The sequence below is a fragment of the Saccostrea cucullata genome, unplaced genomic scaffold, assembly GCF_032062105.1.
Source record: "Saccostrea cucullata isolate Sc308-1 unplaced genomic scaffold, CSIRO_AGI_Scuc_v1 ctg492, whole genome shotgun sequence".
Lineage (NCBI taxonomy): Eukaryota > Metazoa > Mollusca > Bivalvia > Ostreida > Ostreidae > Saccostrea > Saccostrea cuccullata.
Window position 1 is genome coordinate 433,292 of NW_026931306.1, and position 16,870 is coordinate 450,161.

At 33.9% G+C, this 16,870-nt stretch overlaps 1 protein-coding gene across 2 annotated transcripts in view; it reads right to left on the reverse strand.

Annotated features, from left to right (window-relative positions):
• Positions 1-15,797, reverse strand: part of LOC134232133 (multidrug resistance-associated protein 1-like) — a 100,191-nt gene extending 84,394 nt beyond the window's left edge. For both annotated transcript variants that reach the window (XM_062714087.1, XM_062714086.1), the window contains exon 1: positions 15,633-15,797. In XM_062714087.1, the coding sequence (XP_062570071.1) occupies positions 15,633-15,797 (165 nt within the window). The remainder of the gene's footprint in view (positions 1-15,632) is intronic.
• Positions 15,798-16,870: the final 1,073 nt, after the last annotated feature.

Sequence of the window (16,870 nt, forward strand, 5' to 3'; positions counted from 1 at the left end):
TCCAAATCAAATTGAAAACGACAGCCTGTAAAATTTAAAAAGTAGGTCACCATGACCTACTTTTCTGTAAACATGATGTGAAGTCTTAAGATGCATCAACTTACAAGATTTGATTACCCTAGTGTTTATAGTAAGCAAAATAACAACATTTTTATTAAGTGTAAATTTTGGTCAATTTTGAAGTGACCTTGAGACCATGCCCTTTGCCCCAGGGTCATGTCTTGAACAATTTTTAATCTTCTACATATCCTGACCCTTGTCTGTAAGTTTGGTGAAAATCTGCCTGGTGGTTCTGGAGAATAAGATTTTTTAGCAACCAGTACTTTTGGTTTTATTTTTCTGATTATCTCCCCTTGTTTTAGGATCTTACCCCTAGTTTTAGTGTAAATGGTAGCCCTTGGGCCAGGGATACACAGTGACAAATTTTACAATGATTGGCCAAGGGGTTCTTGAGTTATGGCCCATATTCTAAAAAGTTAACGTACACCGCACGACCCACACCGTACAAATCTTTGAGCCTTTGGCTCAGAAGAGCTAACAAATGCCCACAAAATTCAAAAAGTAGGTCACCATGACCTACTTTTAAGTTAACATGATGTGATCAGAAAGTTCTAAGATGCATCAATTTACAAGATTTAATGGTCCCAGTCTTGACAGTAAACAAAATATCAATGTTCTTATAAAGGAAAATTTTTGGTCCACTTTGAAGTGACCTTGAGACCACGTCCTTTCCCCAAGGTAATTCCCAATGCAAATTTCAATCTTTAACATATCTTGATCCTTGTATGTAAGTATGGTGAAAATCTGCCTTGTGGTTCTGGAGATGAAGATATTTTAAGAACCAGTACTTTGGGTTTTATTTTCCTAATTAGGCCATAATAAAAATATTCCTAGATTCTCATCCCCGCCCGCCCCGATTTTATACCCCTGCCTCAATTTTTTTATTTCTGTTTTTCTTCGTCTTAATTCTGATCGGGATCGGTATTCATCTACCATTCTACTTTCGTTTTAAATCCCGCAAAACTCGACATGATTTCGACAGTTGAAAAGATGGTAATTGCTGTAATACATGCGTATATATTTTAATCAAGGGTCATTGGTTGAAAAAGATTGGTGATGATGTGAAGTAAGAGATAATTAAACCTTTACTATGACTTTTATTTGGGTATTGTAGATAAAATTACACCGATTTACCAGGTCAATAAAAAATCTGCAAAATTGAAAAAATAAAAAATATAAAATAAAAGCCGCCCGCCCGCCTCGATTTTTAAAAAAATTCGGATGAGAATCTAGCAATTTATTTATTATGGCCTTATCTCCCCTTATATAAGGGTCCAAACCCTAGTTTTAGTATAATTGGTAGCCCTTGGGCCAAGGATACCCTGTGACAAATTTGACAATAATTGGCCAAGGGATTCATCAGTTATGGCCTTTAATTCTAACAAGAGGCCCAAGGGCCTTGAATCGCTCCTCTGATAAATTGTACACTATCACTTTTATTTGAAGCCTCTAACTCTAAGAATCCTAAAATCCAAGATGCATCAACTTACAAAGGTTGATGATTCTTAGCCAGTTAGGAGTAAAGATATTTCAATATAACTTTAAAATACCATAAGTATGTCACAGTTACCTACTTTTTGATCGAAATTTTCTGAGGACTCAAGATGCATTATCAAAGATTGATAATTTTAAGCCAATAAGTACCTGAGATATTCAAAAGTAGGTCACCATGACCTTTCTTTGGTCGACAGTCTCGGAAAACCCAAGATGTATCCTCTTACAAAGTTTGATGATTCTAACCCAATAAGTACCCAAGATCCTTAAATATAGCCATGAAATGTCACAAAGCGGTCATCTTGACCTACTTTTTTGTCGACATTCTACGAAAACCTAAGATGCCTCAACTGACAATGTTTAAAAATTCTAGGCCAATAAGAACTAAAGATACTAAATTATTAATTGCCATAAAATGTCAAAAGTAGTTCGTTGTGAAAAACCAGGATGCATCAACTGACAAGATTTGATGATTGTACGCCAGTAAGTACCTGAAATACTTAAATATAGCCATCAAATGCCAAAAGTAGGTCACCGTGACCTTCTTTTTGGTCGACATTCTCCAAAAACTCAAGATGCATCAACTGACAAAGTTTGTTAATTCTAAGCCAATAAGAACCTTAGATACTTTAATATACCAGTAGCCAGAAATGTCATAAGTAGGTAAATGTTACCTACTACTTGGTTGATGTTCTCTGAAAACCAAAGATGTATCAACTAACAAAGTTTGATGATCATAGCTAGGCCTGAAAGTATTCAAAATATGCCTTTTAAACAATTTGAAAACAAATGACTGCATAATTCAATAAAGTGCTCCGCCACAGCATGATATGCTCGTCAAATATTGTTCAACAATCATAAATTGTTCAAGTACAAGAAAATCATGTGACCTTGATTACCAGATTGACACAGCTTTCAATGATCTTTACATCCTTATCATGTTTGACGTACTCTGTACATACATCTCTTAGAGACTTACATTGTAGGCATTAATTATAACAAATGATATATTAGGGCTGAAACAATTCACCGAAATATCGATATTGTTCGATATAATTGCTCGGTTCAATGTTTGATTCACAATCTCGATTTTCGGTTCGATACGTTTTTTATAATCGGGTTTGGTTAACTCTTTGAAATAGATCGGGTTCGCCCTTATTTTAATAATTTGACACACACGAGGGAGAAAATTGGGACGGTAAAGTTTCAGAGCAGGCTGTCACTGCTATTATTGATATGAATAAAGTGCACTTAATCAACAGAACCACAAGTAGTCAGAGATGTGCAATTAACAAATTAGTAAATTCGGGCTAGTAAAAATTATAACTACGCATGTAATACATGAGAAGCACAACAGGTATTTTCACTCATTTTTTGCTATCAAATTCTCAACCAGTGAATATTTTCCAGGCAGCATGCTCCTACTCTCAATAAATCTCCATAATTTCTCCATTTTGCAGTACTACATGACTTATTTACTTCCAAAACGATCGATTTTTCCTAATCCGATTTCTTCATTCCTCCTTTTATTGTAAATACATGCATACATCTCATTAAATTATTTATGATCATCCAATAAACTGAAATATCAGTGTTTTGTGATTCACATGAAATATTTTGAGCCTCGTCGGATAGAAATCGACCTTATGGCAAAATTTATCGAATTTGAGATTTCTGTGTATTTTATTGGTCCATGTAAAATCACGACAAAAACTGAAAACGGAATCAAAATATCTTCGTTTATAACAAAGTTATTACATTTTTAAATTGGTATGTTTGCAAAATTAATTCTGAGCATATCGTAGTTTTTTCACGATTCAGTTGTGATGTCAGGGTTTATTCTAAGTTGTTCAGTAAGGGCACCTGTCATCGCGTAGCAGTCCAGGTGGTCATCATGTCTAAGTAAAACAAAATGCTTAATTCTGTGACAAAAATAGATGATCGTGATCTAAAATTCCAAAACTGTGTTATCTGAATTTTAAGTCCTTTAAAAACCGAATACTCAATACCCAAAAAAGATCTTTGATTTATACTTTTCAGTCTTTCGTACCGACAGATTCGTCTCTATGAACAACTGCATGAACTTCCAAGATCTACATGTATGCTATTTTTAGCCAGGCTTATTGCTCAAAGAGCAATTGCCGGCTTATGTGATCCGTGTTCAAGGCAGGATGTTGACCCCATAGTCGCCATTTTAAAGTTACGTGCAAAAATATAGTTCTTACTCTCAACCACTTTTGAGATAATACAAACGCTAAATAAAGCAACAAAAATAAAACGAAGTTTTTTCTATGTAAAATAAACATTAGTAGTAATGACTTTGAAAACTTCATAAGTCAAAGAAAATAGTTCATTAGCGTAAGGATTTTTGATAATCAGTGTTACCGTAGTTCTCTACACATACGAGGTAAAGCAGGAGAGTGAACCAGACTGGCCTATTTGTTTACATTCAGCTGCGGTACCAGATTAATTCTGATTCTGACAAAATCGGACCGTGGTATTGGGATTGAAAAACTCACTGTCAGTGTCTTATCATTTATATTGATAGTTTTAATATAATTTTTTTATCAGAATATAAACGTGATTCATGTAAGAAATCCATTCTACTATGTAAATGAGCCCGGCTCTCTGTACTTCTGAGTACTTTGATTCATTTATACACCAGACAAGTATTTCCGGTAGTGATAATGTAAATTTGACGTGAAACGCTTCATACCGCTTCGCAAAACTTACTAGCGAAGTAAATTCATATCAATTTTTAATCAAAACTCGTGAAAAGAACAACTTTCAACAAAATAAGTGTCTACTATCATTTATTTTTACTTTCCCGAGCGGGTGAGCATGACCCACGATCGTACTTTCCCGTACGGATTTTTACTCACCCCGGGCAACGGGAAAGCGTAATTCTAGACCCCTGTAATATTAAAACTGTATAATATATTAGCAGATGGGTAACTGTGGAGCAATGTAAATGCGAGTACTGCGAATAAAATATGTTCTATCAGAGTATAATCGAAAGCTTTTAAGGGACTTATTACTTTGGATTCATTCAAGATGATACATGTAGGTGTAAAATTTCAGCGGCTAGATTCAAATAGTATTTATTTAGTTTCTTTAATCTTTAAGGGAATTTGGAGATCTTGCGATGGGCATTTTAAATGAATGTTTTGAAGCAGACGAGAAGAAGACAAACTTTCTATTGATTCGGTGTCATGAACAATTTGATGGAGCAAACTGCCTTAAAATTGCCGTGAAATCCGACAACAAACAATTCATTTCCCATCCAGCTTGTCAAGACTTTTTCCGAAATGTTTGGACGGGACAATTGAGTCCTGAAAATGGGACTTGGAGGGTATGGTGATATAACTAATTCTTATTTCTTCATTCTCTTGCAGTTTTGATAAAAAGAGAAAAAATATTTTTAAAAAAGAAGAAAATCTTCTTTTGAAGGCTTTTCATTTTGAACAAGAAAAGATAGTACAGTGTACTTGAATCCAAAAAATAATTTTACAAACATTGCGATATAACCAGGAAAGGACTATATGTGGTATATTGTATATTTTTGCCCCCCTCCCCCCCCAAAAGTCATGTTTTGAAAATTATTTGAAATGTATTGCATATATTGTATAAGACATGAAAATTAACAAAGCATACCATAGTTTCAAAGTAGGTTTTTATGACGTCACAGACTAGTCGGATTTTCTAAAATTTTTCAGAAAGAGGACAAAATGGACAAAATTTAAACAATTTTTGCTATAAGATTTATAGAGCACAGGCCTGCTTCAGAATGATATTTACATATTTGGTTGATCTTATCATTCTACACTTTATGTCAAATATTGAGCTGGAGTAGACTGCATTCGGTGAACTTTACGAAAAATATTGAGTAATATATACCCTTCTCTGTAGAAATCATAGACATTTTAAATTTACGCTAATTCATGATGTCATTTCAAACATATGACGTCATTGCTTATGAAAATATTCAGTGCTTTGAAGTCTGCAGACATCCCCCTGTTTTAGAACATAATTATATATTTCTCCTTCAAAGTTTGATTTTGGGGCCAAATATTGGTCATTACTGAATACAGACTTTTATCAATAATATATATGAGATTTACTTCTTGTTTTCTTGACATTGATTTAGCGCCGATGATAAACTATGATTTAATGAGGCCGGGTCTAATTCGAGTGCGCCTGACTTTACGCAGCTTTTTAGCCGGGCTTATTGCTCAAAGAGCAATTGCCGGCTTATGTGATCCTGTTCAAGGCAGGATGTTGACCCCATAGTCGCCATTTTAAAGTTATGTGCAAAAATATAGTTCTTACTCTCAACCACTTTTGAGATAATACAAACGCTAAATAAAGCAACAAAAATAAAACAGTTTTATCTATATAAAATAAACATTAGTAGTAATGACTTTGAAAACTTTATAAGTCAAAGAACATAGTTCATTAGCGTAAGGATTTTTGATAATCAGTGTTACCGTAGTTCTCTACACATACGAGGTAAAGCAGGAGAGGGAACCAAGCTGGCCTGTTTGTTTACATTCAGCTGCGGTACCAGATTAATTCTGATTCTGACAAAATCGGACCGTGGTATTGGGATTGAAAAGCTCACTGTCAGTGTCTTATCATCTATATTGATAGTTTTAAAATAATTTTTTTATCAGAATATAAACGTGATTCATGTAAGAAATTCATTCTACTCGGTAAATGAGCCCGGCTCTCTGTACTTCTGAGTACTTTGATTACGTTTGATAAAGCCTCTTTCCTCAAAGCATGCAAGTTAGTTAACACACTATTTTGATTTTGCGTAATCACCATTTAAAGTAAAAGGGAACCAATGTGAGTCCAAATTTACAGGGGATCGGTCTCAGAAATACCCCTTTTTTTAAAAAGAAAATACATGAACCATGCAGCCAATAAAATCACAACTAAAATCATACTAAAATAATTATTCTTAAGTTAAATAATAAAAAAAAATAACATCAATTTGTACATGCATGATGACCACGTGAAATCAAACATGATACTAGCCTTGTGTCTCAAAGTTACCTAGCTCATTTTATTAGGAATTTTTCCTAAAGCCGTTTCTACTGCAACCACATTCACTTTCAAATAGCTAGTTCATATATACCCTCTCCTCCTCCACATCATTCTCGCTTGGCTGTGATTGGACGGATAGCTCGACAAAAAAATTAACCACTCTGTGCCTTACATTAACCCCCCTCCCCCCCCCCCTCCTGTAATAAAAACCCAATCGTCTTTTCAACAAATGTCTATTATCCATAATGTACAAAAATAAATAAGTACCGGTAAATAGAATATCATGTTGAACAGTATACAGACCATTGATTGATTGATTGATTATTGCTTAATGCCGAGTTGGCAAGATTTCAGCCATTATCGGTGGTAAATTTATATACATGTATGTTGCATGCAAAATACATGTAGTTGTAAACCTTAACAGAGGGAACTATTTATAACGTTCCATCTGACGGACTGTAATTTCAAAAATATGTAAACCGTCAAAACGATTTTTTATCTGTGTTCATTTTTAAGGCCTATCAGTACAAGAAGTAGTCAAAGGCCACGATTTATCAACTTTCAAAACGCTTTTTTAACTACAATATTCAAAGATATCAGGAAACAAGTAATACTGGTACAGTGTAAGACAATTTCTTCATATATCAGTAATTCTCAAATGGAAACACGTAGACTTATCTCAGAAGTGTGCGGTGTAAATTGCGCAAATTGCCTCCCTTTGACATAAAAAGAGGCTCAACACAGGGGAATCATTTCCTCAAAAAACATGTTTCTCTCTATCTTTTGTCTCTCTTCCATTACTAATAGTTTTTCAGTTTATATTCTTAGATATTTCACTCCTTATTTTGCAAGTTTATAAATATACCGGCGATGGATTATCTATGATTTTAAATTTCTTTAACTTGGCTGGCGAACATGTACAGAGATGGGCCCAGTTTTCTACGTCATTGACATCATTTTAAAAAATTGTAAACCGAAAAAAAAATACTTTAAAGTCGTATGTAAACCAGAAGTCTCTGTCGAGACTGAAGCTCTACTGGTTTGCACTTACAGCAAGGAAGAGAAAAGTTCTTAAGCAGTTGGGAATTGAAACTTTACCACAGCAATAAAAAGAATAATGATCCTTGATTAAGTCTCTTTATGTTCTTAGTATAGTCTATTTGCATGCCACATTATATTATAATCAGACTTAATCTGCAGGAGGAGTAGCATTTTGAGAGTCTTTAACAGAAATTTCTATTTTTAGTTACCATGGCAACACCGTTCATCGAAATCAAGAACCAATATACAGAATTATGTATCTTAGTGAAGTCTACTTGTGTGCCAAGTTATATTGAAATCAGACCAAAACTGTAGGAGGAATAGCATTTTGAAAGAATTTCACAGAAATTTCTATTTTTAGTAACAACGGCAACACCGTTCATCAAAATCAAAAACTGATAAACAGAATCATGTATCTTAGTGTAGTCTACTTGTATGCCAAGTTATATTGAAATCAGACCAAAACTGTAGGAGGAGTAGCATTTTGAAAGAATTTCATAGAAATTTCTATTTTTAGTAACCACAGCAACACTGTTCATCGAAATCAAAAACCGATACACAGAATTATGTATCTTAGTGTAGTCTACTTGTGTGCTAAGTTATATTGAAATCAGACCAAAACTGTAGGAGGAGTAGCATTTGAAAGAATTTCACAGAAATTTCTATTTTTAGTAACAACGGCAACACCGTTCATCGAAATCAAAAACTGATAAACAGAATTATGTATCTTAGTGTAGTCTACTTGCGTGCCAAGTTATATTGAAATCAGACCAAAACTGTAGGAGGAGTAGCATTTTGAAAGAATTTCACAGAAATTTCTATTTTTAGTAACAACGGCAACACCGTTCATCGAAATCAAAAACTGATACACAGAATTATGTATCTTAGTGTAGTCTACTTGTGTGCCAAGTTATATTGAAATCAGACCAAAACTGTAGGAAAAGTAGCATTTTGAAAGATTGTTTACAGACAGACAGACAGACGGACAGACAGACAGACGGACAGACAGACGGACGGACGACGGACGCATTACTATTGCATAAGCTCTTCTGGTCTCTGACCAGTAGAGCTAAAAAAAATAGTTTTGTGTAAGGTGTTCTTAAATATTCACTGTAATGTTAAGTATTTTAAGCCCCGTTAATACCAAACTTTTCTGCAAAAATCATCTTGAGCGGGATTTCATGTGTTCGTGAATATTCAGGAATATCATAATTTCGCTTTGTACAAGGACTTTCAATTATAACATCAAAAAGTTCTCCACATCATAAAATTCTTATACAATTCACTTATTTTTATAAAAGAGTTGGGGGATACCCACAACACATAACTTCTAAATCTTAAAAATCTTTTATTTAAAAAATCAGAATAGCAACAATTATGATATATCTATTTTACATATGTTGTGTTGGACTAGGTTAGGAACGGGATAGCAGAATGTTGTCTATGCATATGACGCGTGCCTTCATAAGTATTAATTTTCTCTACAGGCGAATTAATGCTTTTTTTTGGGGGGGGGGCACTTCTGAAGTCAGCATATATATAAGGCTACCTCGCTGGCTAAATATGATATAATTCATTTTAGAATCATACGCACCCCACCTGAATCCGACTACTTAGTATCTAATTCATAGCATTAATTATCCTTTTAATTGGTTTAACTGTATTTCCTATTATAATAATTACTGTAGATGTACTTTTATCCGCGTGGTATTAATTTACACTATGTACGCGGTCACAACTTCTCCGCGGAAATTTGTCCAAGCGTACTTTATATAAATGTAAGGCATATAAGGGCAGTCAAGAAACTCCGCGTAATATTCTACCTGCGGATTAAACGGAAATTGAGATTCCGCAGAATTATGACCCCGTTGAAAAAAGTACGTGTACAGTATTAAGACATTCTCAATACAGTCTATACGTAATCAATTCTTTTTATAACATTCAGTTTGTTTGCAGTAATTGAATTGTAAAAGAAATAAAATGTACATGCCACATGGTTTTATATCGTAATTCAACATCGCCCGTGTTTTTCTTTTTCTTTCCCTCAAAACATTTCTAATACTCCAGTTAACCAAGAAATTTAATATATTCTTTGAATTTCTGAAATTCATATTAATCCTTTCATTTTTTTTCTGTTGATCTAAAACATTTTGTAAACTTTATGTGAATTCTCTTTTTCAAATGAATTGGAATGCTGCATTACAAATAAACTATCGTCAGAAATCTACATGTGATCTCGTCTTTACTTATCACCCGGTGATGAGTAAATATGAAATCATCCTTGAGTATTCGATGATGATAAATAATGATATAAAAAACAAAAATAAAAAAAATCATCGGACTTTTGCCTAAAACGTCAGAATGAAGTAATTATTTAAAGAATACACACAAATCGTCCAAAAATAATGCATGCATATTTATTGAATCGAGAATTTCAGCCAACGTGTATACATGTTTCCTGTGACTTTCCGCTAACTATAAATCTTATTCTTTTGAAATTAGCTGGGTTTTCTCATATACGAAGTAAATAATGTACGAACGATGCATGATTATTTTATTTTATTTTACAATATTAGATTTAAGAGGATTTTATATTATTTACATATCAAATTGATTTTTAAGGTAAAATAGTACATTATTAGATATTTTGTTGATCCCTTACTGAAAAAAACTAATAGAAACTTATAAGTGTTTTATAATCCACTTATTAGCAACTTATAAGTCACTTATAAATTTTGAAATTTACTTATAAGTGTACTATAAGTCAAAGTAAGTATAAGTGAGGAATGGATTTCATTAATACTTCACTTATAAGTAAAGATGAGCTACATATCAGTGAATATTTCACTTATACCTCACTTATAAGTGAAGATCAGTATGGTATAAGCGAAGTATAAGTGTGGACTTAGAATTTTTACCCTATACTAGACTTCTCTCAAGGAGCATTATGGGTATTCAAGGTAGCCAATCAGAAAGTTTGTCTCTGCAGAGATCAGCAACAAGAATTTGAAACCAAGTTTGTGTCTGTGAAAGGATGTTGGAGATTTTAGATTTATTTTGAGTATGCCTTCACATCAGGTACAACAAGTAGGTTCTATTTACATCATCTCTCTATTTTAACTTCCTTTGCCTGAAATTTTGAATCAATTGACTCAGTTGCTTTCAGATTTCATAAATTTGAAGAAGCCTCAAGGTCATTAAATCTTGTTGCCTTTTTGTTCAACATTTTTGTTTGTAAACTGAATTAATATGTTAAGTTTGCATCATCAAAGAACTGTCATATGAAAGGGATTTTTTCCATAAAATTTTTTCTTGATTATTTCATCTAAAGTGCAGATACATGTGTATATGTAAAAAAAAATAGCTTTGAACATATCATGCAACCTCTGCATGGTTGGAAGTTCTGTTCTAAATTAAGATCTTACAGGTAGTGTTGTACTTCACTTATAAGTCACTTATAGTCACTTATAAGTGACTAATACTTGATAAAGTATGAAGGGTTAATGCTTGACTTATAAGTCACTTATAGTCACTTATAAGTGACTATATACTTGCATAAAGCATAAGTGGCTAATACTGGCTTATAAGTCACTTATAGGTCAAACAGCTCATTTGCGTATAAAATCCTAATGAGTAACATATTAGTCACTTATAAGTTAAATGTATCAGTGAAGTGTAAGTCCAGAATAAACAACTTATAAGTAAAAGAATAAATCACTTATAAGTCACTTATCAGAAATTTCTGTAAGGGTTATGTTGTTTTTGTTTTGGTTGGTTAATTCCATATACCGATATAAATTTGACATCATAACACGTAAAATTCGAAGACATGAAACATTATAGTTAAGCATATCTAATATAATATTGTGAATTTAATCTTGAATGACTGAATACACATGGTGCTAATTTGAATACGGAGAAAATCTGGAAATTTGAATCTACTACGGAAATCTGGAATGAACACGGAAAATTAGTCCAAAGACTCCCGTCCGCATTTTCTCCTTATTTTGAATATGGAAAATGTATGGAGATCTGAGGTGCGGGTATTAAATGAAGTTCACAACTCAGTACATGTGCGATTCTCTGTGCCAGATTAGGCAGATACGCCTCCTTTGACTAAAATTTATACTCTAAACTACAATAAAAGTCAAAGATATATTCTGTACTTCCTCAGTAATGCACCATGTCAAATTTGCTTTGCTATATGTATACCAACTTAATTTTTATCTGGTGTTAGATATAACCTTACATCTTCTGCTGTTTGAAAAAATAAATGTAGATCGGACTCTGCATTCCTCTTGCTTGTGTTTACATTGATCCATGGTAACATATAAAAAAGTTAAGGCTCCATGAAGGGGAATACAATTAAAATGTGTTTATTTTATAAGTACATATTTAAAATGATTCGATTTTTTGAAGAAAAAGTCTTTGAACTGCAGTTGACGATGTCTAAAACATTTCTCAACGTGAAAGCCATGTGTAGAAAAATTACCGGGAAATCTTTCTCAAGTTCATTCGCTAATTTCTCATTATGACGTTGCATATGATAAGGTCGATTTCTATCCGATGAGGCTCATTTTTAGTATATTTAATGATTTAATATGAAAACAAAATGAATTTAATTTTATTCTAAATGAGCTAGTGCAAAATGATCAGAAAAGGAAAGATCATCAGATAATTTTTTTAAAATTCATTTTTATTTTCTTTCATAATCATTGATTTTATTTTATATGATTTAATTTTAATAGTGAGAATTAAACTTTAATTTTAAAAAGAATGGCCTCAGTACCCGGACTTTTTCAATGATTAATTTTTTTACAACATCAGTTTTATTTTAATTTTTGTCCCTATATTTGGGCATGCAACTTCTTACTTGGGGCTAGTACCAGTAACTTTAATGCTGCCATTAGCCTTTGGGCTAGTACTTGAATATTTAAATTGCACACCCCTGGTAGTATTTCTCTATTGTATCACCACCTTTTACTTTTTTTGAAATCTGAATACATTTTTTGAAACCTGATGAACAGTTTCTTTCTTAAATTGTATCGTATTGAAAAAAACTGAATTATGACACAAGTATTGCAATACGTATCATATCGTGGAGGGGGCGTATCGTTTCAGCCCTATAATACATCATACATGTATAATTCTAAACTGGCTATGTCAGAGCTTAATTAACAGATATCCATCTGCAGCTTTGTTCATTGCATATATTATGATTGATTGAATATGCTACAGTATAAATTATTCTTTAGACTATAAAAATTCTAAATGAAACAACTGTCACTCTGCAGTTTGTTGCAAATATATAACAAAAGGTCCATGGGCCACATCGCTCGACAAATGACGACGGACAAAAATGGATAGCAATAGGTCACCTGAGTTTACTCAGGTGACTAAAATTTATGTCATTTTTGCGCCCGTAGAAATTAGTTTGGATTTACTTCGCACAACATCAACAGATACCCATGGGCCACATTGCTCACCTGTATAGCTTTGACCATGCTGTTCTTTACCAGATCTCACCCTTGTAAAACCTTTTGTGACCCAATCCTACCCCACGGGTCATAATTTGAACAATTAAAATCTACAACTACCCCACGATGCTTTTGCACAAGTTTCAGCTTTTTTGGCCCAGTTATTCCCGAGAAAATTTTTAATGATTTTTCCTATCCTACCCATGGGGGGTCATGATTTGAACAAATCAGAATCTACACTGCTCCAAAATTTCCCTATACAGTTCGATTTAAAACTTTGGTTTCCTTATTGTGGCCCAGCCCTACCCCCTGTGGTCATAATTTGAACAATTTAGAATCTTCACTACCACATGATGTTTTTACATAAGTTTCAGCTTTTCTGGCCCAATGGTTCTTGAAAAGAAGACTTTAAAAGATTTTTCCTACATATTTTAAATAGGGAACTTGGGTTTCCTATTGTGGCCCCGCCTACACCCAGGGGTCAAGATTTGAACCATGTAAAATCTATCCTTCCCCCAGAATGCTTCCACATAAGTTTCAGCTTTTTTGGCCCAGTGGTTCTTGAGAAAAAGATTTTAAAAGATTTTTCCTATACATTTCTATGTAAAACTTTGATCCCCCATTGTGGCCCTGCTAAACACCCAGGGGTCATGATTTGAACAATTTAGAATCTATGTATACACTACCCCAGGCTGCTTCCACAAAAGTTTAAGATTTTCTGGCCCAGTGGTCCTTGAGAAAAAGATCGATATTTAAATGACCCCACCCTTCTTTGTCTCTCCTTGATTTTCTCCCCTTGTGAGAGGACTTGGCAATTCATTTAAACAATTTAAACTTCCACTTCAGCCAAAGATGCTTTGTACAAAAGTTGGTTACAACTGGACCAGTAGTTCTTGAGGAGAAGTCGAAAATGTTAAAAATTTATAGATGGACGGATGGACACAGGATGGACAAAATATGATCAGAAAAGCTTACTTTAGCCCTCAGCTCAGGTGAGCTAAAAATTGTATTCATACCTTTTACTTTAGTTTAATTGCTATAGTTTCTTTATAGAACTTTTTGGAGAATTAGGAATGAAGTTCTCAAAGATACTGTAAATGAACTTAGCGTGAACAATATTTGGCAGAAATTGAATTTTCGAACAAGTTAGCCTAGAAATGAATTAGTGCATTTCTTAATGTTCTTATTAATGTATAAATGTGCAACTCATTTTAGCTTTGTACTTAAATTAGCGAAAGCTCTTCTCTGCCAAAATCGCTAACAAGAGGCCCGTGGGCCACATCGCTCACCTGAGCACTAAGGGTAGGAAAAAGTAGAAAATGGTTTTTTATTGTAAAGTTTAAATAAATCATGGTTTTGCTATTTTTTAGAAAATGATTTTTAAAGAATTTTCTATATATATCTTTAAAAACTTCGATCGGCCATTTTGGCCCCGCCCTACCCCTGGGGGTCATGATTTGAACAAATTTGAATCTACACTACTTGAGCATGCTTCCATATAAATATGATGAATTATGGCTTTGTCATTCTTGAGAAGAAGATGTTTAAAGAATTTTCCTATATATTTCTATGTAAAACTTTGGTCGGCTATTTTGGCCTCGCCCTACCCCGGGGGTCATGATTTGAACAAACTTGAATCTACACTACCTGAACATGCTTCCATATAAATATGATGAATTATGGCTTTGTCATTCTTGAGAAGAAGATTTTTAAAGAATTTTCCTATATATTTCTATGTAAAACTTTGGTCGGCCATTTTGGCCCCGCCCTACCCCGGGGGGTCATGATTTGAACAAACTTGAATCTACACTACCTGAACATGCTTCCATTTAAATATGATGAATTATGGCTTTGTTATTCTTGGGAAGAAGATTTTTAAAGAATTTTCCTATATATTTCTATGTAAAAGTGTGGTCGGCCATTTTGGCCCCGTCCTACCCCCGGGGGTCATGATTTGAACAAACTTGAATCTACACTACCTGAGCATGCTCCCATAAAAATATGATGAATTATGGCTTTGTCATTCTTGAGAAGAAGATTTTTAAAGAATTTTCCTATATATTTCTATGTAAAACTTTGGTTGGCCATTTTGGCCCCGCCCTACCCCCGGGGGTCATGATTTGAACAAAATTGAATCTACACTACCTGAGGATGTTTCCCCATAAGTTTCATCTTTTCTGGCACAGTGGTTCTTGAGAAGAAGATTTTTAAAATATGCCACCAAATTTTCATTAATTCCCAATTATCTCCCCTTGAATGAGGGCGTGGCCCTTCATTTGAACAAACTTGAATCCCCTTCACCCAAGGATACTTTGTGGCAAGTTTGGTTGAAATTGGCCCAGTGGTTCTTGAGAAGAAGTCGAAAATGTGAAAAGTTTACACACAGACAGACGGACGCCGGACAAAATGTGATCAGAAAAGCTCACTTGAGCCTTCGGCTCAGGTGAGCTAAAAAGAATACACAGCCAAATGTGATACATTTACAGTATCACCTCTGTTTTATGTACTCACATTTAAAGCATAGGTCACTGACAGTCCAACTATTCCAGCACTTAGTGTGTCCCTTTCTAAAACTGCAAACAAGCAAGCGAAAAAGACAACACAGTTGCCAACAAACTCCAAACGAACTGCTAACCACCTAAAAATGGATTGAAAAGTATAATAATAATAATTCATATGATTTTATCTGTTTTAGCATCATTTTTTAAAAAATTTCTTGGATTTCTGATTCACTTATCCTAATTTCACGATAGTCAGAAAAATAAAATTCTAAGAGCAAGGTTCACTGAAGTCACTTCTTTTACAACTATTTACAGTTAAAAATTTTGCAACTGAGAGTTTAGCATATGGAAAGGGCTCGGAGCAAGCAAGATTTCAAAAGATTATTTTTTACTTCTATTGTCTTGTCAGATAAGGTGCAACTTAATTCACAGATGAATCTTGAATTATTGCCATTTGATTCATTACCATTCTTGCATAATTTTTCAGAATGTTTTTCCTGCTAAATAAATTATCTTTATAATGCTGAATTTTCATTGAAGTGATTAAATGAATAAAAAACAATAACTTTTCAAGAAGTATCATTATAATTTTTTAATTTGAACAATTTTATCAATGGACCAAAACTCATTTTGAAACCAGAAGTCTCTGTTGAGACTGTAGCTCTACTGGTTTGTACTTCTAATACTAGATTGATTGATTGATTGTATATTGTTTAATGTCCCTCTCGAGAATTTTTCACTCATATGGAGACGTCACCATATGCCGGTGAAGGGCTTCAAATTTAGACCTATACTCGGCACTCAGGGCCATTGAGCAGTGAGGGTTCTTTATCATGCCAGCGCCTACCGTGACACGGGACCTACATTTTTAAGGTCATATCCGAAAGACCCGTGACTTTCACTTCTAGTACCAAGCGCTTGGCGAAGGAACAGTCACTACCTTTGTTTACATCCTAGGTATGACGAGGCGCCGCGAACGAGAATCGAACGCGGGCCTCCGGATCATGAAGCGAACGCTCTAATACTAGAAAAGGAAGAGAAAATTAGCAGTTGGGACTTTAAACTTTACAAAAGCAATAAAAAGAATAATGATCCTTGAATAAGTCTCTTTTTGTGGCAAGACTGCAATAAGACTAGAGTTGTAGGAGTAGCGTTTAATAAAACTTTACAGAATATTGAATTTTAGTTACTATGGCAACATCAATCATCAAAATCAGAAACACAAAACTGATAATTATGTATTTCAGT